At 41.4% G+C, this 27,612-nt stretch overlaps 1 protein-coding gene across 4 annotated transcripts in view; it reads right to left on the bottom strand.

The window, feature by feature from the left end:
• The window catches only part of CALN1 (calneuron 1), a 508,279-nt gene that overhangs the window by 159,717 nt on the left and 320,950 nt on the right, over window positions 1-27,612 (bottom strand). For all 4 annotated transcript variants that reach the window (XM_090279122.1, XM_090279123.1, XM_090279125.1 and 1 more), the window contains one exon: window positions 16,958-17,070. In XM_090279122.1, coding sequence (XP_090135248.1) covers window positions 16,958-17,070 — 113 coding nt within the window. The remainder of the gene's footprint in view (window positions 1-16,957; window positions 17,071-27,612) is intronic.

Below are 27,612 nucleotides of genomic sequence, written 5' to 3' on the forward strand. Positions count from 1 at the left end.
ATCAGTGACCGTAAAGATGGATTAATAGAGTTCATTCAAGATGAACAACAGAAAGAAAATAGATTTTTAAAAATAACGGAACCTCAGAGACCTATGGAGCAATAAAGAGATCCAGCATTCATCAGAGTTCCAGGAGAAGAGACATAAAGTGTTGGGAAAAGTGGTGGCCAGAAGTTCCCAGATTTCCAAAAACACAAATCTATAATTCAAAAAGCTAGATGATGTACCTCAAACTGTATAAACCCAAATGAATCCATTTCAAGACATTTCATAATTAAGGTTTAAGTGATTAAAAACTCTGGAAAACTGGAGGGCAGCCAGAGAGAAACAATGCATGACCTACAGTGGAAAACAATTCCGATGATAACAGACTGCTCATCTGAAATCATGCAGTCCAAAAGGAATTGGCACATTTCCATGTTTTGAAAACAAAGAGCTATTATCTGTGGTGTAACTGGCAAAATTTTCATTGACGAATCAGGGCAAATCAAGACACTCTCAAATGAAGAAAAAACATTTTATCACTATCAGACTTATCTTTAAAGACCACCTAAAGAAATTTTCTCAAACAAAAAGAATATGATGAAAGAATCTTGGAGCAGCAAGAAGGAAGACAGAATAACCAAAAGAGCAGAAATATGGGTACAGACAACAGACAATCCTTTCCTCATGAGTTTTGTAAATCATATATAATGACTGAGACAAAAAAGATATAATTCCATGTATGGCAATGATATTCAAGTGTTAAGGTTTTCATACTCCACTCAAAGAGGTGCAGTGTTGATACCAGTAGACTGTGCTGTCACATCTGTATGTCATAACCCCTGGTGCAACGACTAGGAAAACTATACAAGGAGATGTACTCACAAATACCATAAATAACCTACAGGAAGACAAAATAACAATCACAGAGGAAGAAGAACCAAAGGAAACAAACAGAGAACAGATAAAATGGCAGGCTTCTACATTTCAATAATTAAATGTAAATGGCCTAAGGTGAATCAAAAAACAGAGATCAACAGAGTGGATAAAAAACACTACACAATTGTATGCTATTTATTAGAAGCTCACTTCCAATTCAACAATATAGGCAGGATGGGAAAAGGTATACCATGAAAATATTAATTTTAAGAAGCAGGAGTGGCTATATTAATATCCAGTGAAGTAGACTTGAGAGCAAGAAAATTACTACAGGCAAAGGAGGACATTATGTAACAGTAAAAGGATCAATCCATCAAATGAGTTAATGAGAGGATTTATGATCTTAAATGTAAACACACCAGAAGTAGAGCCTCAAAATATGTAAGGCAAAAATGGATAGAACCTAAAGAAGAAATAAACAAAATCACAATTTTAGTTGGGAACTTCAGTGCTCCCCCTACCCTCCACCAAATGAAAAATTACTAGAAAGAAGATTGGCAAGTAAATGGAGGAGCTAAACAGCACAATTGACCAGTAGAATCCACTTCACATATACTGAAAACTCTATCCAACAACAGAAAAAAAGCATATTTTTAAAGTGCTCATGGAATATTCACCAAAATAGACCATATCCAAGACTATTAAACAAACATCTAATTTAAATAATTCAAATCACACAGAATGTGTCCTTTGACCATAATGGTGTCAAACTAGAAACTAGCAACAAAAAGGCAATAGGAAAGTTTCTAAATATGTAGAAATTTAATAATGTAATTCTAAATAATTCACAACTCAAAAGTTAATAAAAATAAAAAGAAGTGAATAAAGTGAAAATATAACATCGATCAATAATATAAGTTCTTACAGGAAAAGACTAAAACAACAAGAGAAAAACAAACACAAAAACAAAACAAAACAAAACAAAAAGCAGACAGAAAGAAAATAACAAAGAAGTCAACGAAATTGGAAACAGAAAAATGGTAGAGAAACTCAATGAAAATAAAAAAGCAGATACTTTGAAGAAAATGAATAAAATTTGCAAGCCTCTAGCAAGAGTGACAAGAAATAAAGGAAGACATATCATAAATATCAGGAATGAAATATCACTATATTTCACTATAAATATCACTATAAATCCTGAAACCATTAAAAAGATAATAAGGAAACACTGTAAGCAACTTTTTATTCATAAATGCAACAACTTACAAGAATTGGATCAATTCCTTAAAAACCACAAACTGTCAAAAACTCAAACAGATGAAATAGATATCTGAACTGTGCTAGAAGCAGTAAGGAAATTAAATTTACAATTGAAAATCTCCAGGCCCAAAGAGTTACAGTGGAGAATTCTACCACACATTTAAATAAGAATTAATACCAATTTTACACAATTTTTTCCATAAAATAGAAGACACTTCCCAAATCATTTTATGAGGCCAGATACCAAAACCAGACAAATGGTACCAAAAAGAGTCAACTTCAGAACAATTATCTCTGATGAACTTAGATGTAAGAATCCTAAGTACTAGGAAGCTAAATCCATTAATGTATTAAAAAACTGTACGTCTTGACCAAGTCAGATTCATTTCAGATATGCAAGGCAAGTTCAACAGTAAAAAATCATCACATCATCCAGCTATATAATACTGAGTTATAAAGTAAATCATAGGGATATAATGCACAGCATAGAAAATAGTTAATAATATAATAATAACTATGCACAGTGACAAATGGTTACTAGAATTATTGTGATGATTTCTTTGTAAGGTATATAAATGTTGAATCACTATGTTTTATACTTGAAACTGAGGTAATATTGTATGTCAACTATAATTAAAATTAAAATTAAAAAAGATCAACACATTAAAAAGTCTGAGAAGCTCTGGGCTAAGAAACCTAATTATGTTCAAATTTGTAAGTGAACACTGTATATAATCTTTAGTAATAAAGATTATTACTTTTTAGTGAACACTGTACATATAATATTTAAACATTTTTTAAGATGTTATTTATTTTGAAAGAGAGAAAAAGAGAGGGAGAGAGAGGAAGAGAAACATTGATCGATTGCCTCTTGCACACCCCCAGCCAGGGACATGGCCTGCATCCCAGGCATGTGCCCTGACTGGGAATTGAACATGCAACCTTTTGGTTTGCACAATGATGCCCAACCCAGTGAGTTCACCACACCAGTCAGGGCTGTATATATAACTTTAGTAATAAAAGCAATATGACTTTTGTTGAGACCAAAACAAAACATTAGAAAATAAAAATCATTTAATCATATGAATTGACACTGATTATTCATGACAAAAACTTTCAGCAAGAATAAAGGGCGAATTAACTGAACCTGGTAAAGAACAACTACAAAAATCCTACAGCAAACATCATACTTACTTGAAAGACTGAAAAGACTGAATGCTTTCCCCATGAGTTTGAGAATAAGCCAAAAATGTTTACTCTCACCACTACTATTCAGCATAACACTGGAGGTTATAGAGGTTATAGCCAGCTTAATAAGGTAAGAAAATAAAATAAAAGACAAACAGTTTGGAAGGGAAGAAATAAAAGTCTCTATTTGCAGATCACCTCATTAACTCAAGAAAAAAGTTCACATTTCTGTTTACTAATAATGAACATGTTACATTTGTTCCAAGTAAGATAAAATACCTAGGTATAGACTTGTTAAGATAAGTGCAAAATCTGTATGTTGAAAACAATAAAATGTGGATGAAAGAAATCAAAGAGACTGAAATAAACGAAGAGACATACCGTGTTCATGAACCGGGAGGCTGAACATAAAGGCGTCAGTTCTCCCCAAATTCATCTATATGCTTAGTGTAATTCTTATCAAAATTCTAGCAAAGTTTTAGTAATCATAGACAGCCTTATTCTGGAATTTATACAGAAAAATACAGACCCTAGAATAGTTAAAACAATCTTGGTATGAAAGAATAAAGTTGGAGGAATCATTTACTTGATATGAAGGCTTACTACACAGTTACAGTTACCAAAACAGTGTGCTCTTGGCAGAAGGACAGACACATAGACCAATGGAGCTAACAGAGGCCCAGAAATCAACCCACATAGATACACTCAACTGAATTTTGATGAAATTGTCAAAGCAATTCAATGAACAAAGAACAGCCTTTTCAATAAATGGTGCTGAAGCAAGTAGACATCTATAGGCAAAAAATAAACCGCATCTTAAACCACACACCTTCTACAAAAGTTTACTCATTATGAGACATATACTTAAATGTAAAAGTGTAGAAACTTTTGAAAAAATAATAAAAACAGGAGAAATATCTTATTGCTAGGCATAGTTTTTAGACTTGACACCAAAAGCATGATCTGTAATGGGAAAAATTGATAAAGTGGACCTCATCAAAATTAAAAACTTTTGCTCTGCTAAAGCCTAGGTAAAGAGGATGAGAAGATAAACTGTTTACTGGGAGAAGGTTATCTGTAAACAACATATCTAACAAAGGAGTAGTACCTAGAATATACAAAGAATTATCAAATCTCAACATCGTCGTCGTCGTCGTCGTCGGCAGCCGTCTGTCTCGAGAGACGATGGTGTAGCTTCTTAAGAGTCTATCTGCACCGCCGAGAATGGCTGTGCAGTCCGACTCGGGAGTGACATGGTATCTGTCTCCTCCCGTGTTGAATCGACATCTTGCGATGATGCTGAAGCTACAGAGCCTGGGCAGGGTGATGTGGAGGGTCTGCTGTTGCCCATGCAGCAGACCCCCCCTCTCTTCGCAGCTGAAGGATCCAAGGGAAAGACGGAGTCAATACAGCTTGGCTTCAGGTGCGCCGCAGGAGTTGCCGGTGTTGACCACAACGTCAAACCGCCTTAGGGACTCCGGCTCCGGATTTTCTGTCGGGGTTTACTCCCTTAGCCTTTCCCCTGAAGAGGTATGCCGCAAGGCAGCGGAGGTTTTTTGGAGTCAGAGTTTTCCTTCTCTGATGTACCCTGACTGGAAGATCGAACCAGCGACACTTAGCTCGCAGGCCGACGCTCAATCCACTGAGCTAAACCAGCCAGGAAATCTCAACATAAAACAAAATAAAAAAACAAAAACAATTATCCAATTAGAATTGGGGCCAATGACGTGAACAAAAGAAGACATATAGTTGGTAAATAAGTACTGGAAAGAATTACCCATCAGGGAAATGCAAATTAAACAATAAGACATCACTATACACCTCTCAGGGTGGCTAAAATAAAAGGAAGGACAATACCAAAACTGGAGAGAATATGGAAGAACAGGATCACTCACACATTGCTGGTAAAAATGTAAACTATATATCACTGCCACTGGCAAACAGCCAGGCAGTTTCTTATAAAATAAAAGCCTGCACACACAAAAAAATGTTAATAGCAGCTTTATTCATAATAGCAAACACTTGAAACAGCCCAGATGTACATTGACAGATGAATGGTTAAATAAACTGTGGCATATCCATACCATGATATATTATTACTGATACACAGCTTAAATGCAGCGAACTATTGATGTACAACAACTTGAATAAATGAATGAATCTCAAGGAGATTAGGCTGAGTGAAAAAATAAAGTGAATCCCAAAAGGTTACATGCTGTATGATTCCATTTTTGAAGTGACATTTTAGGAATGGAAAACAGATTAGTGTTGGCAGCAGTGAGGGGCGGGCTGAAGGTAGGAGGTGTGCTGGAAGTGTTCACTACCTTCACGGTGGTGGTGGAGAAACCAAACCTGTGCATACAATAGAACTGTAGAACAGGAAACACACACACAAATGTGAGTACAAGTAAACCTGGGGCAATCTGAAGAATATTGGTGGATTTATCAATGTCAAAATCCTACTTACATATTGTATTATAGCTTTTGCAAAATGTTACCACTGGAGGAAATTGGGTGGGGTGTACATGGGCTGTTTCTTAAAATTGCAGAATGTATAATGCCAGATTAAATGAACAAAAATTGGGAAGTGAAAAGACAGAATAAAAAGTCAAATTTCCTTTTAGGAAAAGTCAGAAGTTATTTATTCTTTTGACTTCAATATTCAGACAAATACCATTTTAAATATTTATTTCATAAAAGTAAAAATCAGTAAAAGGATTATAGCAAGAAGAGCTATCTTTGTATTTAATTTAGGAGATAAAGCATACAAAACAATCCATATAGCAAAAGACAGAAAACAAAGGACAAAGCTTAAAACCAAAAAGAACAATATAGAACTACTGAACTGTGAACAAACACCAGTTATAAAAGGATTGCCGATGGATTATACCACACTATTAAAAGACAGATTCTGTCAGACTGGCTTATAAAAACAAAGCTGACACTATGATTTTTATAAAGAGGGGGACACCTACCAAAGTAGACATTTTTAAAGGAAAAGGATGGGTAGGAATATACCCAGTAAAGAAAATAAAAGATGAGATAGGGTTAATATTAATATCCAAAAAGGAACATTTAAGGCAAAAATAGTGGATGGGCCAATAAGGCTATTTGTAGGTATAAATGATAATGAAGGATACATAAGGAAAATAGCACAATTTTATTTAGTGAATAGCTCTACCCTCCAAAATAAAGCCTGCACCTGTCCCTGTCCCTTCTCATTACTGTACCTCAACTGCTCGCACCCTCGGTGTAAGCCATCAGCATGTCTCTACCGCCTGAAATAACTCCGAGTCCCCATGTCCACTCCCTACACTCCTTCCACACAACCACAATGATGTCATTTGCATGTAAATTGCATGCCACACCACTGCTTAAATCACTCTGATGAGTACTGCTACTACTAAAACCATGTCCAAACTCCTTGTTTTGATGAGACCTGAAACAGAGAGCTTGTCCCTAAATGTCAATTAACTCTTTCTTAATAGCCACAAAACACTCAATTTTAAAACCTGGGAACATGGCTATTCATTGTTAGTCTTTATTCTAGACAGCCAGTTATGTCAGATCAGCAAGTTATACAGATCTACTTACTATACAACATAGTGTCTATAGCTAACAATACGGTATACTTTCAATTTGCTAAGAGAGTAGATCTTATGTTAAGTGTGTTCTTACCACACACACAAAATAATAACCCTAGCAGTAGTCATGATAATGATAATACAGGGAGGGCAGGAAACTGGGAGGAGATGGATATGTGTATGACCTTGATGGTGGTGATGGTTTCATGGCTGTGTACTTATTCCCCAATTCACTGAATTGCATACATTAAATATACATAGCCTTTTACATGTCAATCATCACTCAATAATTTTTTTAAGTGTCTCCAAGAGACTGTCCCTGAAGCACAGGAGACCTGTGTCCCCTTGAGAAACATACTTTTGGATGCTGCTTGATGTGGGTTTGAGAGGATTTGTCTGACCCCAGGATGTCCCTACAGCTTTCATGCTTCCCTTGTTCCTTTCTCTGCTCCCCTGAATTTTAATGGAAAATTCTACCCTTGATAGAATCAGTTCAACCATCTTTCCTTTTTCTCCTGTCCTCTTCATTTAAGTGACTTTGGATGGAAACTATGCTTTTTCTGAGAGTCTACAGATTATATAGACTCTGCATGTTAGTCCCTTGATGGTAAGTAGAGTGAATGAAAGAAAATAACTTTACATAACACTTGGGGAGATTCCATTGGATATGCAAATTCAGCCACCGGTATCAGGACTTTCCTGATTGTATAACCAGTGACTTTTTCCTTCTCTTGGCTGAGGTCACTTGTCAGTCCATCCTAGCCACAGACTCAGGAAGCAGTCATGAAATTAGTTAAAAGGGATTTTAAAAATCACTTTAAATTTATTTGTTTCTGATTATAAATTCAATTCATATGTTCTCCTAAAATGTGAGTTTTCAGCATACTAATTGTATATAAGCTGACTGATATACTGGGGGACTGCAGCCAGCTTAGGTCTCCCATGGTTTCCACAGCAGAGGGTCACCCAGCAGTCTTGGGGGTGGGGGGTGGGGGTCTTTGAGGCTTCACTCAGAAGCCTCAAAAGGATTTCTTTCCTCCTGGTGGTCGGAAACTGCAATTTTGATTATATGCTCTTATATTCTCATATCAACTTTGTGCTCTGTTTACCATACAATGAACATATGTCTGAGAAACTCTAATCACTATTTTTCATCACTGAAAACAGCTGTTTTAGAATATGAGTTTGTTAATTTGAGACTTTGTTAACCTCATTGAAAATAACAGAATAGATCCTATGGTCTCACTGTGGAAATTTCAGAAAATAAAAGCAAGGATAAAGAAAAAATTACATTCACCTTTATTCCAACCCAAAATAATTAGTATCATCAGAATTATTCAATTTTCTCCAATTTTGGTCTCTTTGTGAATATAAATGGATATATAATAAGTGTAGAATAGCAATGTAATGATACTATAAAGTCAATCTTCACAGACTGTAAAGCGAAAATGTTATTTTAAATAATTGTACAATATTCCATCCTTGTAACAGTATTTGCTATATCTCAGACTAATTTGAAATGATAGAGTTCTGAACTTAAGAGTTATTTTTAATTTATAGGGTTGAAACACTTGAAAAGTTTGGCAAAGTATCTCTAGATAGCTTTCAGAAAAACTTCACAATTTACATTTCTCCCAGTTTGCACATTTGATCTCACCTTGAGTATTATCATATGTTTTACTCTTTCCTAATCTGATAGGAGATAAAAGTTATCCAATTACTATTTTAATTGACATTTCTTAGATTTTCAGGGAGGGAGGTTCAACTGTTTAAATATGTTTGTGGAAAGTATGTATCGAAGATGGAGGCATAGACAGACATGCTGCATCTCCCTCCACAACTAAGAAGGAATACAACTATCTCAAAACTAGAAAAAACCAGAAGTTCCAGAAAATCGAGCTGCATGGAAGTCCAGCAAACAAAGATATAAGATATAAAGAAGAAATACTCATGCAGACAGGTAGGAGGGGCGGAGAGGACATGGTATGGCGGCGGCAGCAGTGGCAGTGGCAGGCTGGCAGATAGCGCAGTCACATGTTTTAAAGTCAGGAGGGATACGTGGGGAGTGATCACAACTCCTCACCGGACCTAGCAGCTCACAGTCCCAGCACTGGGGAAAATCAAGCCTCATTGCTTTTGACTGTGCAGAAGTGGGGGTTGGGGCAGAGGCAGAAACTGCCAGTCTTTCAGCAGAGTCTGCTTGTCTAAAGGGCCCCCATGGTCCTAGAACATCCGCAGACCCACCCACTCTGGGAACAACGGCCAGGGCAGCAGCTAAAGGGGTGCCAGTCTGGTGCAGAAGTGGGAGAGATGCCTGGAAAAGGGGCGAGTGCTGGACAGGCAGGATTGTTCCCTCTCAAACCCCACCCCCACATACAGTGCCACAAAGTGGTGAAACAGGTCGCCCTGTACTGATGAATCCCTAAGGCTCCACCCCTTACAATATAACAGGAGCGACAGCTCTAACTGGAATGCGGAGGCAAACAAACACAGGAGCCTGTCAGAATGAGATGACAGAGAAGTATGGCCCAAAAGGGGAAATGGATCAAGGTTCCAGTGGGAGAACTAAGCAACAAGGAGACAGTCAACCTAACAGATGAGAGGAGACAGACAACCTAACAGATGCAGAGTTCCAAACACTGGTGATAAAGATGCTCACAGGCTTGACAGATATGCTTGAGTATGGCAAACGCATAAGAGAAGTGAAGACTATGCTAAGTGAAATGAAGAAAAATCACACAAAATCAATGGTGAAGGGAAGAAAATTGGGGTTCAAATCAATGATTTGGAAAATAAGGAAGAAAAAAACAGTCAACCAATGCAGAATGAGGAAGCAAGAACTCAATAAAACGAGGAAAAATTCCCAAATTTTGTGAAGGAGATGGACATACAGGTCTGGGAAACATGGAGGGTCCTGAGTCAGCTGAACCCAGAGGGGACCACACCAGGACGCACCATGACTGAGATGCCAAAGGTGAAAGATAAAGACAGAGTCCTGGGGGGCAGCAAGAGAGAGGCAGAGAGTTGCCTACAGAGGGGTGCCTATAGGACTATCGGCTGATTTCTCAGGGGACACTTTGTAGGCAGGCAGGGACTGGCAAGCAGTATTCAATGTGACGAGAGGTAACCTGCAACCAGGATTACTCTATCCAGCAAGGCTATTATTTGGAATCAAAGGGCAAATGAAGTGCTTTCCAGACAAGGTAGAGCTAAAGGAGTTCATCATCACCAAGCCATTATTATATGAAATGTCAAAGGGATTTACTTAAGAAAAAGAAGATCAAAACTATGAACACTAAAATGACAACAAACTCACAACTATCAACAACTGAATCTAAAAAATAACAAAATCCAAGTAAGCAAACCAGAATAGGAACAGAATCATAGGTATGGGGATCATCTGGAGGGTTATCAGCTGGGAGGGGGGAGAAGGAGAAATGGGGAAATTGTGCAGGGATTAAGAAGCATAGTCGATTGGTACAAAATAGACAGAGAGAAGTTAAAAATAATATAGGGAAGGGTGAATCCAAAGAACTTATGTGCACAACCCATGGACATGAACTAAGCAGGGTGGGATTGCTAGAGGGAAGATGGGTACTGGGCAGAGGGGAGCAAAGGGGAAAAAAATTAGAACTACTGTAACAACATAATCAATAAAATATACTTTAAAAAAACAAAACTGTCAAATGACTGGTTGAAATCTAGATTTACTTGTCTCATTTTTTTTTTTTGGACTGTGAAATCAAGTGTGTGTCTATGAAGAAAATAAGTTAGTACACCGTTTTGTTTTGTTTTGTTTTTATGAGTGTGCTGACTCGATGGATAGTTTCCCTTCAATTTTTAAAGATAAAAATGTATTTTAAAAAATAAAAATGTATGCTTTTTGCAAATATTCAAACACAAAATTTTGAAGTAGAAAATTAAAGTTTTCTGCAATTCTACTTCCCACCCCTTGTCAAGATACATTTGTACATGAAAACTATATATATACTGTAAATGATATTTTTTTAAATGAGAAGATAATAAATGCATGTGGGTATCGATCTCAAAAAAATAAAAGAAAAAAAAAGAAAGTATGTATCAATTCTCTCTTGTTCCTCATCCCATTTCTCTCTTGTCATGCTAAGAGGTTTCCACGTTGCTTCAGAAATGCTCATTATCAATAACCATTTTTTCCTTGTTTGTTAGCTTTTGAAATATTCTTTGAATTTAATAGGTTAGTAGTTTTTATTTATGAGTTCTTCCATTGCTTTTGTGCTTAGAAAGGCATTGCCAAGGTAGAAATTAGTTACTTATGGACATGTAATTTTTCTCCCAGTAAAACACCTGTTGGTTTACTGCGCTTCGCTTTGTTGCTCATCACAGATGTTGCATTTTTTACAAACTGAACTCAAGACCCTCCGCCAGCAAAAATTACAACTGGCTCTCCTGTGATACTCACTTTCCTGTGACACTCGCTTTATTCCAATGGTCTGAAACAGAACTCGCAATATTTTCAAAGTATGCCAGTAGTGTCATAAAGACTAAACACTAAATGTACTCATAAATATGAACAAATCTGTAAAAAAATCCAATACCAAGGTCTGAGTCAGACCAGTAAGCCTGATGAGAGGCCTGCCTCACATGACGGGGCACTGAGATCCCAGGGGCTCTGACAGTTGGGCAAGAACTCAGTCACCTGGAAGGCTCGGGGGAACCCAGGTGCTGGGCCCACCGCCCGAAGTTCTGACTCGGTGTTTTCGGGCTGGGGCCCAAGCACTGGTATTCCTGACAGGTTCCAGGTGATGCTGCTGCTGGTGCTTCAGGAACACACTTCGAGACCCACTCCTGATGCTAATGCTTTCCATCCTCCATTTTTCAAATGCAGTAATACTGCTTTGGGGATTCAAGCACTTGCTGTAAATCTACCTAACAAGCCTCGTGATGGGCATTGCTGCTAAAAGCTGTTTAGGTTCCATTAGATGATTAAGAACTGAGGAGCAGCAGCTTTGGATCCAAAACTCTGACAGAGTGGCACATTGACAAAATATTGAGGGGAAAACACTCCTGTGGTGCTAGAGCTGATGCGAGGAGAGACTCTGCCTGCTGTAAAAGCTATCCTTCAAAAAAGTAAAGGCCCGCCCTGGCTGGGTGGCTCAGTTGGTTGGAGCATTGTCCTGGACACCAAAAGGTTGCAGGTTTGATTCCCAGTCAGGGCATGTGTGGGAGGCAACCGACAGATGTTTCTCACATCAATGCTTCTCTCTCTCTCTCTCTCTCTCTCTCTCTCTCTCTCTCTCTCTCTCTCTCTCTCTCTCTCTCCGCTTCCTCTCTCTCTAAAAGAAATGAAAAAATGTCCTTGGGTGGGGGGGGGGGAGTAAAGGCCCTGGTATTTTCTATGACTTGGGCCCATGCAATAAATATCTCACAGGAATGAACGTGATTTCTTCTGTTTTTTAAAAATTTGCTTTCCCTGTAAGTTTTATTAACAGTCAACTTCATGGGGTAGGCAATCCCCAGTTTTGCAGATGAAAAAATTATAGACCTGACTAGCCACAGACTGCATTTTCTTTTGTTTCTTTTTCCGATCATAGAAATAACACATGCCCCCTGTCAAGATTTGGGAAAATACAGAGAGACAGGATCACTCTCCTACCACACATGAAAAATCACTGTCGACATTCCGTTATACTTCTTTCCAGTCCTTTTATGCAAACCAGGGATGGATTATACTGGACCTGTAGCTTCATGTGTTTCTCTCATATATCATGAACATCGAAACTCAAGTGCTCTCAACTGCCCACGAGTTAAGAATTTTAAGTCCAGCTCCTCTCCCATCTCAGCCATGGCCCTTGGGCTGGCACTCATATGTCCCCATGAGACAGCAAGTGAGAGTCAAGAACCACAGCAGAAATGGAAAGCCAGGGAAGACATGAGACCAGAGCAAGAAGTCTGGGAGGAGTGACAGAGGGCAATGGCTGGGGAACAGCTGTAGGTATTCCACTACACGGCTGTGTATATCCCACCAGATGGGGAGGAGTGGACAGCTGGAAAGGATGCTGAGCAGGTCTGTTGTTGGAGAAGTCAGTGTGACAAACAGGCCCTGATCTGGACCAGATCTGAGGATTAAGTGTCCCATGCACTTTTCAGTTAGGGAAACAGTGTCTCGGGCACTGCACACAGCTGTGGGGTAGACTAGCTATGATCAGCTTGCGTATGGGCCAGTGGAAGCTCAGAACATTTAGGTTCTGAACTGGCTGCCAAGAAACATGCAAGCCTCACACCCCGAGGGTGAACACCCGGGGAGGATGGAGACACTGGAGCATGTCCCTCAGATTAGTAACCAGTTGCATTCTGCTATCACCGATGCCAATTTCTTGAAAAGAGCCAGGGGCTCATAATTTTTGGGACTAGCACCAACTGATAAATAGATGTTTTTGCAGAATCCCACTTGACTTTTTTAATGTGGCACTGTAGGCTAGAAAGCCAGCAAGGAGGGGGCACTGGACACAGATTTGATTAGCAAGATGAACCTACTGCCTGGTAGGATTACTTCTTAGAACACTGAGAACAGCCCTGGCCACAGGTCTCTTCTAAGATAAGAAGAAACCAAAGCCTGGGAGAAACAGAAGCCTGTGGCAGCAAAGTCAGATCAGAGACTGAAGCCCAAGGTCAGAGTCTTTACCCTTTGTGGGAAAGGGCCCCAGTGACCCTGGCTTCCAGAGCTTGTCCTCTCCTACCCTGAATAGGGATGACCTGTGTAACCAAGAGGATAGCACAGAAATAATAAGAGTTTGACTTCCAAGGCCAGGTCATAAAAACATTGTTGCTTCTGCATTGTCCTCTCTTGGATCAGTTGTTTTGAGGAAAGCCAGCTGCCACATCATGAGGACACTCAAGCCACACTATGGAGACATCCATGTGGCCAGAACCTGCGGTCTCCTGCCAACAGCAAGCATCACCTTGCCAGCAACATGAGGAAGCTTGAAGCATACCCTCCAGCCCCAATCAAACCTTCAGATGATCACAGCCCCAGCCAACATCTTGACTGAAACCTCATGAGAGACCCTGAGTCAGAGCCACCCAGCTGAGCTGCTTTCAAATTCCTGACCCACAGAAACTGTGTAAGATAGCAAATATTTAGTGTTGTTTTATGTCACTAGCTTTGGTGTAATGAATTATGCAGCAAATAGGTCATTAGTGCACCCTGCCAGGTATACCATCAAGTCTATTTCCATAGGAAGATGACTTCATCCATGGCAGGAAGCCTTGTCAGAGTGTCTTAAATGGATGGTGTTTTCCTTTCTAGAATATGATATCTCTGATATTACTATCTCCAGCCTGGATAGCCAGTGCAGTAAGCTGCCTTTCTGCTGCTCCTCTTCTACACGACCATCAACCACTGTGGCAAAGCAAACATGCACAAGTATGTACATATGCATATACGCACACACACGACTTTCTTTGAAACCGAAAAATCACTAAATCACTGAAGCACTGAAAATATGAATATTTTCCAGGAAGAACCAGATGCCTAGATGTTTAAGTACCATTTTTCACCCTGTCTCTGAATGCACAGACGGCGGGGGAAGGGGAGGACAACCGACTCCTGAGAACTGATTGATATGTCTGTTCTCCTTTGCTGGTCATGAAGTTCTGATCTGAGTGAGCAAGAGCAGGAGAGGAAAGCCGCAGCCACAAGACTGCATGTTCCCACATTCATTTCAATATTTCAGAATGGAATGTTCCCCCTTTACTCTCCTTTCCCCATCCCATCCTTCACCTTGGGTGAGGAGGAGGGTCTTTGATAAGACGGAAACACAGAGGCTTTGTGAGCATAACAGCCGACCCAGATTATGGTAGAGGCAGTCAATCTATTTTAAGAGAAACATTTCCTCTCTGTGTAGATGTTCTATGAAGAACCCAGAAAACATGAGGTTCTAAGTGCCCGCAGCTCCTTCCCCTCCAGGATGGGGCCAAGAAGAATGCTTAGAGCCGAGAAGACCTTGCAGCATTCTCCTAGGCTAGATGGGCCCTGAAGGCAGGGCCAAAGGGTAGCATGGGGAAATAAAGGAGAACAGAAAAGAAGGGGAACCAAGAAGAGGACTCCTGATGCTCACCTAGAGTGGATCCATATGGATTAAAAGATGACCAGGCAGGAAAAGGTGTTTCTATACCCTCTAAACTATGTATTTATTTTTCATTTCTGCCAGGGCACTCTTACCTGTCTGTCCTTCCAAGCATGGAGTCATACCTGCAGGTTTAGTATGAAGTATTTTTATCAAGTGGCAAGTAGGGTCACGGAGATTCTTCTCTAGGAAGAGGCAGGGCTTTTCATGACCACAGCTGGGGGAGATGGTATTCCCCAGACGTGTCTGTGTGGGGTGGAGATCAGAGGCCCCATCTCATGGTTCCCTGCCCTGGATTCTGCAGGAACAGGTCCTGTCTCTCTGCTCACCTTCATCTGCGCATCTTCCCCTGGTGAGTTCATCCTTGCCTTTGATTCTACCCACCAGCTCTGATGAATCCCAGGGTTGGTCTCTTGCCTGTAGTCCATCCCTGACTTGAGCTGTGCACAGTTTTTTCTCCTTCTCTTGGTTATCTGAGCCTCAACTTACGCTCAACATGCCCCGTTTAGAATTCCACAAAGACTTATTTTCTCCATGATCTTATTCCTGTCAATAAAAGCCAGCTGAGAACCTTGGACTCACCTCAACTCTTCTCTTTCTTCAGGCCCTAAATCCATTCTGCCAGTGGTCCTGTGGTCTCTCCCTTTAAACGGTACCTATGTTATCTTCAGTGACTTTCCTACATTCATAGCCTCCACCCTTTTCAAACTCTCATGACAGGCCTGGACTGCTCTCTCTTCTGTCTTTGCTTACTTCATCTCCCTCATGTTTCAAGGTTTGAAACAAGTACACCCATTTCCTGAAGTCTTATCTGACCCCTCAAGACCATACTTGTCTCCTTTCTTGAACTTCTAGTCTTTCTATTAAAAAAAAAAAAAAATGTTATTGAGGACATGCTGTGTGCAATGTGCCAGTTACCAAGGGTGTTACAGCAATGAAGTCCCCAGCCTCAAGGAGATTACAGTCTAGTAACCATAACACCAATTAATCACTTCTTTCTCTTTCTTAATTGCGTTTCCCCAACCAAATTCTTAGCCAGGACTGTGTCTCGAACATCTTCTATAAAATCCACAGTGACTGTTAGACTACAGGGCACATGACATGTTCTTACTAACTACTTGATGGCTGTATGCAAGATGGGTAACAGAATCATACAAAAGATATGTGTCAACTGCACTCCTTATCTAGGTTACAGAAATGCCTTTGGTTAAGGAAAAAAAACACATCAAGAAATTAAAGAAACCATGCTGTGTCTGAATGGTGTTTTACGTGTTTAATCAATAAGTCAATGTAACCTGTCAACTTATTTGACTCCAATTTTTTATATAATCATGGATAACCCATTCCCCAAATTCCATAATCATGAAATAATAGTCACATTATAAGATTAATGATTCACAGCATGTTAATAATTCAAAGGTAGATTTGGGGAATTTTCCTAAGAGATTTTATAAGATAGAAATAGAAGCAAATTGAGAAGCACTGAACACAAATTCTTAGGTAAAACCATTCTGTCCTAGTAAGGACAAGAGTATGGATAGGATCCCAATACACAAGATAACCATGACATCCTCTCAATAAGGGTCTTCTGGATCCAGGGACAGAACTGGACTCAGATAATACTATGTCTTTTAATACTTTTTAAGTGTACCAAGGAAAAAGACTTTTGTGAATCAGAAGGGCAGAAATCTCACTTCTTCAAATTATAAAACTCTTTTTGATATAAGGAAAGAATAGGAGGATATTTCACTCTCCCAAGCCTTAAGTGAGTATAGTTCTGATTCTTTGTTCAGAAGACCTAGTATGGACCTCAATTTAGACAACAAGAAATGTCTGTCACTTCAGCCCAGAAGAGACCTTTATGTGCTGTACAGAAGCTCAAGAACTCAAGAGTCAATAATTTGTCCTAGACACATGTTTACTGTTAAACTTAATATTAAAAAAAATCTTACTCACCTGCCAGAATATGCTATCTATTGTGTTTCCAAGAAAACCATCACGGCCTTCTGAAGACACGAGTTTGGGGCCAAGAATTGTCATGAATTCATCAAAATCCACCTGGCCATCCCCTGGAAGGAGAAGACATAAATATTAATAGAAAAGTAGTTGAAATTGACCTAGTGTACCCCATGAAATAAACATCTCCATGTTTTTCTCCTTGGTATCGCCTCAATAAATAACTAGTAGCATTACTGAAAATTGTGCAACCATTCTTGAAATACCAAAAGAAACACAAGACATTATTGGCAATTATTAGTATATCCAATACCACAAATTCCCAATCAGCACCTTCTACTTAAATGGCCACACTTCACACCTGCTGTACCTCCTGGACCTCAAATTGCCCAGCTGTACATGACAGAAAGGGGAACTCCATCTCTATATCTTCCTTCATCTTTGCTACACATCCATTTAGCCATCACATTTTACTGAATTCACCTCTTAAATACTTGTGGCTGCTCTATTTTTTCTTGTTAATCCAATTGCTAATCCCTTTCCAAAAACTATGGTGGGAAAATGATCCCAAGAATTCACGTGCCTAGTTACAATTATAATACTATTAGTAGAATTGCTTTTCGCCCTCACGCTCTCACTGCCACACTAGCCCCCAGAAAATTCTGAGTTTACTCCCCCAAAATATGTCTGATTGTGCTTTATAAATCAATGGCCTCTTTGAAAATAAGGAAACCACCTCAGGATGGCATTCAAGTCTCACTGTCCCTTTTGCCACCTTTTGCTCCCACCTCTACACAAAATGCCATGCTATTTCAGAGGTCCATGCCTCTGTACATCCGGGATGCCTTCCCCCATTTGTCTACTTGAGGAACATCACCAGGTTCTCCAAGATGGAACTTCAATATCATGTTCTCTTTTCATTTTCTTCCTGACCCTTCCCCATCTCACTAGAGAGAGTTAGGCCAAACTTCCTTCTGAAGTTAGGAGAGCCTCCTAACTTCATGTGCTTCCATTATAGAACAAACCACCCTGTATCTCAGTCACTAATTTGCATTCCTATCTCCCACATGGACTGTGAGCTGTGCAAGGTCAGGGACCTAGTCTGAAGCATTTTTGTATAGTCAACACCATGGTGAGCCCGCCGTATGTATTTATGGAATGAACAGATGTCTTTTGCTTATTTTTTTCTTGGCTCAATTCAACATCCATTGGATCTTTCATGCCAGAGCTGACACTGACCAAAAGGTGAACTTAAGCCAGACAAAAGCAAACCTTCAAGGTATTGTCCAAGCCTCAATGACTCATCAGTGTGGCATTCCAAACCTTAGAACTGCTGCAGAGGGAGTCTCTACCAAGAACTCACCACATCTTGGCCCCCAACAGTAAAGACAGCCCAGGTGTCTGCACACAAGTGGGCCAAAGTGCAGACAAACTGGTCTGCCCCCAGAGTATAATTGCCTTTAAAGAGCTCTCGTTCAAAACCTATTTCAAAAATCCTAGCAGCTGTCATCATCAAGATGTCAATAATTCAGATAAAACTGTCTAGAAGATGAAGGGAGGTGTGAGAAGTCAGTGGGAAAGAACAGACGTAGCCACCGCATTGGCAGTCAGTGGGCTACTGAGAGGAAACTTGTTTATCTTCCACCCTTCAACAAGACAAAGGGATCTAAAATTTCACCCTCACTGACCACCATAAGAAAGTCAATTCAAGCAATAATGAGTTACCACCTTGCCTTTCAAATTAGCCAATACTTTTATACTGCTCAATCCTGACAGAGGTCCAGAGAAGAGAGGTTTTCTTCTGCATCCCTGGGATACTCATCTGGATATTGACTGGCAGTATTTAAGTGCTGTAACATGATGGTTCTTTTTTGACATAATAATTTTACTTTTTAATAAAAAAAACAAACAAAGCAAGGAAATTATCTTAAATGCAGACCAAGTTGCTTGCCTGAAGATAGTCATCTAGTGTTTGTGAAAGTGGAAAATTGGAAGCTGGAGAAAGAGAATGGCCCAATCTTTCTGAATTCACACTGAGCTGGCTCTATGTGGCTCCAAGTCTCAGGCAGGCACATCTATTATGCACATGTACTAACTGTGTTGTGTTACGTGCCACTGAGTTGGCTCTGACTTCTGGTGACCCAATGAATGAGTGATGCCCACAGGGCCCTGTCCTCAGCAGCCCTGCTCAGCTCCTGTAGATGCATGCCCATGGCTTCTTTTATGGAGTCAATCCATCTCATATTTAGTCCTCCTCTATTGCTGCTCACCCCAAATCACTCCTGCTATTATAGCTGGGGCTGGAAGGTCAGAGTCTCAGTCTAAAATATGCATTCTCAATAGAGACAGTATCACCCACAATGAAGTGAAAAGTGATTCTTAAGGGACAAAAAGAATCTTACATATTACAATGGTTTGTGGCCCTCCTCTTTGCTATTATAATTCCATGAGGGTGGGACAACCAGGGAAATAAATGTCTTAAAAGGCTCCTGGGGGTGGGGTGGCTATTAAAAAAAAGAAAAAGGCCCAGAAACACTGGCCTACAAGATGTCCTAAGTACTATGGTTCTCTTTCCCCAGGTTTTCCTCCCTCTGGAATGTTGGTCCATTAGCAGTGAACATTAATTATCCCAACTCTCTGTCACCCATAGCGAGGTCTAACAGTTCATAAAGGCTTAGCATCTCAAGGGTGTGGATCATTTCTTCATGAAGATTTCATGAGACCTTAACTCAACTATGTCTACCAAGGTGGGTCATGCAAGCTCCTGACCACACTGTAATGGGCACTGCTGTCTCCCCATTAGGAACTTGATAGGAGAGTGGGCCATAGGACACAGCAAAACACCTGCTTCTCAGTGCCAGGAAAACGGGGCTGTCTTTTAACAGTCCACCTTCCAAAACCTCCCCCCAGAGTGATGGGAATGAGGTAGCATGGAACTGGTGCATTTCAAGGGTCCACATGGAACTCTGGCCAAAGTCATCAACAAATGCTCACAGAGGGTACCCTTGGCCAAGAACACCAAACCCAGAGCCGACAAGCAGAAAGAATGCTTCAGAACTATATCCTCGTGCTGGCTAACACAGCAGCTGATACACGACTCCGTCCTTGGCCAGGGGGGAAACACTGGGAGAGGAGTGCTCAGGATCCTATTGGCAGTGCCCACTGCAGTGCAGGAGTACGGGTGGCTCAGCGGAGACTCTGCTCCCAGGGGGTGGGGGATAGTTCACAGGAGAACTTGCTTCTAACAATTTAGCAGAGGGCATCTAGAACATCCTATTTTTTATTCGTCAAAATATGGTGTGCCCCCCCTCCCCTTTAACTATCACTGAGCAAAGGGAGATTACTGCAGGCCCACAGCTGGAGAAGTAATCAGGGTGGGGCCCCCTCATCTCTCTGTATCTCTCTCAGGGTTTTTCTCAGCTCTGACTCCTGACTATGTGTGTACATAGCACATGTTCTACAGACTTTCCATAAATGAAGGCTCCTCCTGTAAATACACAGCCTGACACCAACCAGTTCCACCAAATAGTACCAGGTTGTATTCAGATTTAGTGTGAAGAAAAGCTCTCTTTAGCAGTTAATAGTTAAGCAAGCAGACCTGGGAACACCCCACAAGCTATCAACCCTGGTCCCAGAACACTGGCCCCCACACCCCCATCACCTCACTCCATCCATCTGGGAGAACTGAGACAAACAGAATCTCAGAGAGAGGTTTTTCACTAAGTCCCTTACAGGAAAACCATTCCCAGGCCAAGACAAGGTCTGGAAATCGGATAAGCAAAATATCTAACATTTACAAAGCACTCACAGTGTGCTGGACATTGTTTAAAGACGTTTCTGTACACTTGTTCACTTATGTCTTCCAGCAGCCCGTTTTACAGATGAAAAACTCTGAGACACAGGGAGGTTTTATTAGCATGCTATGAGCAGAGATGGGGTTCCAAACCCAGCTGTCTGCCTGTGTTTCACTGCCTCTCAGGAGGCCAGGTCATGGATGACCCCTGTCTGGAACCCTCTTTCCCCTTATCCCAGCCTTCCCTGCAGGGGGTGCCATGGCTGCCTGGTACCTAAAGGCAGAGTGAAATCTACTTGCTCTCTCTGATCTAGTTGTTGCATCTCAGGTCAACCTCTAGAGGTCTTTCTTAATCATTTAAGAGAGTAATAATAGAAGTAAGGAAATGTTTATTTAACATTTGCTTTATGCCAGACACCGAGCTCAGGGCTTTACATTTATTATCTTTGATTTTATCCCCAAACTATGAACAGGTTCTCCCCTTCCACATTTAAGCATAAGAAAACTTAGGCAAAAAGAGGTTAAAAGCAACCAGATCAAGGTCATGCACAAAGTATGTGCCAGCACAGAGTCTCAGCTCAGAAGCCTGATATTAACCTTCACCTTGTACACCACCTTTCTGCATCAGAGACTCCAACCTAAGTCCTGGCATAGGTTCGCACCTCTTTTCAGAGTGTGAAGAGTAGAACATGTTTTCCTGTCTGGGCATTTAGGAAGGAATTGAGTGTGAGATGGGGAGAGATGGCCTGAAAGGGCTCTAATGCAAAAACCATTGCCTGAAAGCCATTTATCTGTTCCCCAGATTTCCATTTGCCTGTAATCAGGGTCTCAGTAATTCTCCTTTGGTGGTCAACTCAGTGAACACAGGTCTCTCACATACAACCCTCTAGGCATCTGAAATGTCTTCCACCTAAAAGAACTGATCTAATGAGAGAGGCCTGTCCAGTCCTGGCAGGGTATCTGGATTCACATGCCCCCCACTCCCACCAGAAAGGGTGGGCATCTTCTCAGACCTGCCACTTTTCACAGAATGTGACTGCAAATATTTCATCGGGTTAAAGTTTTTACCCATCTTGAACATGCAAGTAACCGTACAATTAAATAATGGAATTCACCCCACTAGGCTTCATTCTCCCTCCAGAAGCCTTCCAGTATCATGATCAACCTCATAGGCAGTGCGGGAAGCTAACCTGCTAGGGTCATGTTGCTTCCCACTGCTATGCAAGTCAAAATAATGAACTTGAACTGGGGCAGGAAGCTGCAGGAGGGCCAAGACTGTACAACATTCCATTCATTAAAACTGACCAGCTGAAACTTTCACAAAAAGGTAAAATAATAACAAAAGTCTGTAAAATAAAAGGAAGGTAAACAATACCCAGGGGGGATAAAGGGTGAACTCTGAAGGACACAGGTTAGGAGGGAGAAAAAAATGTCTGCAACTCCATTCAAATCAATTAACTACATTTCAAAAGCACACCTGCAATGGAGCAGGGCAGTGAGTACATACTGTGGAGCAATAGGAGACAAACAAGGCACCGGCTCACCCTGCAGGCACTTGCAATCTGTTACCCAGCACAGAGGCAGGTGGGGTCTATGGTTGGTCTAAAAGCATTGTGCTGAGGCAGGACGAAGGTGGGAGCAAAAGCCCCAATTAGGAAATTCTCAATGGTTTGCCAGTGAGCTTTGAAGGGGGAGAAGGGTTTTAACAAGTTGCAAGGGGAGATGAGGTGAGCAGCCTGAGCAGGCAGGGGACACCAGGAAGGGTGGAGGATGGCTAGGAGCAGAGGCCCACCCTCTTTATGCTGGCTTGAGCATTCCTGCGGGAGGAGAGAAAAACAGGATAAGCCTCAGCTTGTCATCAATCTAGAATCAGTGGGAAGTGTCCACATCAGGAATGAGAGATCCATCCCCGTTAACCTACCAAAGATCATCTGGGTCAAGGTGCACAGGCTGCGTGGGAGGCGCAGGGCTGGGCCAGGAAATGGTGTTGGGTTAGACACCAGGAGAGGAAGGCCAAGGTGGAGGGGTGGGGGTGGGGAAGATGGGCTGCAGGGTACTGACTGGAAGAACAGGAAGGCAGAAGAGGCAGCAGGGACTCTGAGGCTGAGTCTGGGATACCGGATGGACCGTCCGGCTAATCAGGAACAAAGGAGAAGTCAGGAGGAGCATGTATTTGGGAACTGCTAGATGAAGGTGCTGGCAGAATGGGTGAATGAGGGGAGTAACTAATAGCTAAAAAAGGGGATCCAAAAGTCTTCAAGATCTATGTAAAGATCTCTAAGATCTTCAATTACAGCCTCAGGTAAATAAAAGCAAAGTTCATAACTGTTTTATAGTGTGCTACAATCTGGTTTAAAAAGGTCAAGGAGAATATATATATATACCTATTTTCTTGAGTAAATAGTTTCATAAAAATATCTGGAAGTATATCCCCCAAAATAACTAAAAATAGTTAATGGTTTATTCATGGGTTAGTCTGGGCAGGTAGGGTACAAGAATGAGTCATCTTACCAAGTATCACTATGCTTTTTGATTTTCAAACCATGTCATGTATTACCTGGTCAAAAATAGATAATTTTTAAAATTAAACAATGAATTTAGTCTTTAGTATCCCTCTGGATGAACTCATCAAGAGCAGAGGGAAGGAGGGAAGCAAAGACCAAGGAGGGCTTCGGGAGCGCCCGCACAGCTGTTCTACTGGGTGCTCGTGACCCCACGGGGCCCAGGCAGAAACAACGTTCTCACCGTGCCCTGTTCAGCCACCCTGCGTTACGCTCTCTTCTGGCTCTGAGTGGAGCACTGGCCTGGTCCCGTAGCTTTGTTATTGACTCTCAAGGAATAAAAAAGTCCAGTCCAGGCTGCTGAAAACACAACTCTGGACCTCCTTTAGTTAGAAACATCTTCCTTCCTTGGAGTTGGAGCTGACTCAGGCCAGTGACCTGGGACGAGGAAGAGGAGATCAGTCCCTTCATGCTTTCCCAGGTCCCTCACCCTCCCCCATTCTCCCGCTGGGGCATCTGGCCACACCTGGGATGGGACAGGCTCGGGAGGAGCTACAGTTTCTCCAAGCTGGCTCTGCCTCCACCAATCGGCTGTTTGTGAACCTCCCTCTCTGGACCCCTTGGCTACTGGTGGTACCTCCTTCCACTGGGGTGTCATCAACCCCCTAGGTGATCCTAAACTCCAAACTGGCTTCTTTGCTCTGTGTGTTACCGAAAGGTAGCTCTTTCCAGACAGCCCTGGTCAGGCAGCAGCTCCATCTGGCTCCCATGCTGGCCTTCAGACGGTTCACCTGTAGTAAAAGCACCAGCCCCTCCCTAAATACTTTAAACTCCAGCAAACACAGGTCACTCTTTCCAACGGGCTCCTTGGAAATACCATTAGCTCAAACTGAACGAGAAACACCCCCTTCCCACTGCAAGGAGTTTAGGAAACACCCAAAACCTACCACCAGCTCCTCCAATGAAACTTTTCGCCTAATGCTTCAACTTCAGCCACTCATAAACTGTTAAGAACTAAACTGTGTCTGTCTCCTCTCCCCAAATTCATAGGCTGAAGCCCCAACCCCTAATGTGACTGTATTAGGAGATGGGGTCTTTAAGGAGGTAATTAGGTTAAATGAGGTCAGAAACGTAGGGCTTCCCTCTGATAGGACTGGTGTCCTTACAAGAAGAGGAAGAGACACCAGGATAGCATGCACAGCTAGAAAGGCTACATGAGAACACAGTGAAAACAGTGTCTACAAGCCAGGAAGAGGGCTCCCACCAGAAACCAGCCCTCCTCGGACTAGATCTTAGACTTCCAACTCCTAGAACTGAGAGAAAAAAACTCTGTTGTTTAGGCCATCCAGCCTGTGATATTTTGTTATAGCAGCCCTAACTAACTAACACATAAAGTAAAGAAGCACCATGGGCTCTTGGGAAACTTAGTCCTTACTGTATTGTATCATTCCTGTGCAGTGGGGCCTAAAATTGAGACATAAGAGTGCCATTTTGATAAAATGATATTTAGAGTACCTTAAATATCAAGGCAGACCTTCTATAAGGGACAGGTAGCTCCTCTCCAGCAATGTTAAATGCCACAGAAGACCAAGGAGGTTGGTAGCTGAGAAAGGGATGTTGTAATGCTGATCACTGAACTTGGCGGTGGTGGTGGCCAAAATAATGTCCTTGCCCTGATGGCAGCATCTGAAGTTTTACATAGAAGGGGTTCAGGAGAAGCAACTTGGTTAGAAGGGGACTGTAGCTTTTCAGATGGTATATGCATTGCAGAAATCTCAAGACCCATCCCAAGTTCAGTTTTTTGCTAAGAGGACTCCCAGGACAGCAGGTAGTACTACTCGTGGCTATGATTTATTAAGAACATAAAGCACAATCACCAAAGGGAAAGACCCACAGGACAAGGTCTGGAGGAAACCAGGTACAAGCTTCCAGAATCCTCTCCCAGCAGAGTGAACAGGACATGCTTATTTCCCCCAGCAATGGGAAATGGCAACACTTGTGAAGTCCTGTCTGCCAGGAAAGCTCTGTAGCATCCCAGCGTCCAAGGTATTTACTACAGGCTGGTCCTGTAGGTACTCCGTGCCTGGCATGCACTAAACTTCAAGACTTCTGGAAGGAAGGCAGGTGCTTAGCATAAACCATGTTGTATGCCCAAACAGTTTAGGCACAGTGAGCCACTTTTATCATTTCTAGGAATGATGTAAACCTTCCCCAAATCCAATTTCCCAGATGCCAGTCAAGGACTACCTTGCAAGCAGGCCTTTCTAAGGGTAGCCTGCTGTGTTAAGTCTTTCCCACACACACCTCTGCCCTCATTGCATCATTGAGCCAGGGCCACAGAAATTTATTGAAATCAACACTTCCACCTAGAACAGGAACAAATACGTGGCTTCTTATGGCTCTGGGTCCCTAACATCAGCCTTGCAGCTGGTAATGACACAAAGTAGGGTCTTCCTAGATCTCAGATGCTTAACTCTGTGCAGCACCACAGCTTGGCCATTGCTCTGAAAGGACTAGCACAGTCTGTTCCTCCTCTACTTCTGTTTGTGGGATTTTACATCCATCAAGCTCCCCTAGCCTCCTCCTCGCCTCCTTGGTAAAAGCATGATTGAGGTCCAGATGAGCCAGAGTGAGGCTCCTACCTCTGGCAACTCAGCCTTCTGGGGAGCCTGTTTTCTATGAGAGCTTAACCAAGCATAGTTTTTAATTATATTATACAGAGCAATGGAAATAGAAAGGATATTTTTATTTACACTTTACAGTTGAAAGGAAAGTATCAATTGACCATTGCAGAATAAAACAAGAAGTGAGGAAGTGCTACAGAAGCAAAAGTTGATACTGTCTGCGATAGTAGTCTCCAAGGTGGGAGCAAACCAAGGATGCTAAAGAACATTCATCATGGTGCCAGAAAAAAAAAAACATTACAAGCTCCATTATATCTATTTGTAGTCATCCTTTTAATTTCTATTTCTGGGGCTATGCCATAATTTCCAAAAAATACCAGTAGAGCAGTCCCTGCATATAACATGATAAAGAAATACCAGGGAGGGGCAAGGAGCAGAAAAGAGAGGTCACTATGTATTAGAAAAGTTGAAATCTGCATATGACAGACTTTCTACTTACACGCTGCTTAGTATACTCTTCTTGTTACTTAAAAAAATAAAAGTAGGTATTAGTATATTCACTTTAGGTAGGCAAATTAGGTGTTTTTTGGAAAATATAATATGGGGGGTAGGGAGCAGTAGCAGTAACAGCAGGAACAATCATATGAATAACCTACCGCCCTACCTTACTCTAAGTAACCAAAGGGAAATAAGAGAGAAACAAAATGGTGAGAGAGAAGATGATAGAGATGAAAGACAGAAGTTGTACATAAATTTCACAAGGAATGAAAATGCAAGTATCTGAGAACACGCAAAGCACAATCACAAGACAGTTTCCTGAGCTGAGAGAGATGACCTTGATGTACTATCAGTCAGTAGCCAATCAAGTAGGCAATAAAAGATCATGGTGCGACTTATTGTAACAAACTGTGGGCCAGGCACACTCCTAAGGTATTTTACTCATTTACTTCTCACAACAACACTGAAAGGTGACTGATGTCACTATTTTACTAAGGCATAGAGGAGATTTAGATATCAAGCCACCTGTACAAGATTATGCCATTAATTGTAACAAAACCCAGATTTGAATCTTTGTTGACCTTGATTCCACAACACTTGCTCTTTCCATTAGGCCATGTGGCATTGTGATTTATAATAAAAAATATGTATTTGGTCTTCATCCAGTTCCCGGTAGAGATCCTAAAACCCTTGGAATTTCCTAAGAGACAACAGCGATAAAGGTGTCTTTTGTTATGTTCATAAAGTGACTTGAAACACACCTAAGGGCCTCTCTGGTTGCCAAAGGAAGCAACCCTGTGATTAATGGGTCAGAACTTTCAATCCTACCCCCTGACCTCCAGGAAGGGGAGAGGGGCTGGAGGTTGGATCAATCACCAAAGGCCAATGATTTAATCAAATGTGCCTATGTAATGACGTCTCCACAAAAATAAAAAAGGACAGGATTCAGAAAGCTTCTGGGTTGGCAAACATGTAGAGATTTGGGGAGAGTGGCATGCCCAGAGAATATGGAGACTCTGCTCCCTTTCTCCAGCCCTTGCCCTAGCATCTCCTCCATCTGGCTGCTCCTGAGTTACATCCTTTTATAATAAATTGGTATTCTAGTAAATAAAATGGCTCTCTGAGTTCTGTGAGCTGCTTTAGCAAATTAATCAAACCCAAGCAGGGTGTTAAGGGAACCTCCAATCTATAGTTGACCCGTCACAAGTCCAGGTGACAGAAAACCCAGGTTTGCGATTG

This window comes from Furipterus horrens, unplaced genomic scaffold, assembly GCF_987537825.1.
Source record: "Furipterus horrens unplaced genomic scaffold, mFurHor1.1.pri manual_scaffold_5, whole genome shotgun sequence".
NCBI classification, from domain to species: domain Eukaryota; kingdom Metazoa; phylum Chordata; class Mammalia; order Chiroptera; family Furipteridae; genus Furipterus; species Furipterus horrens.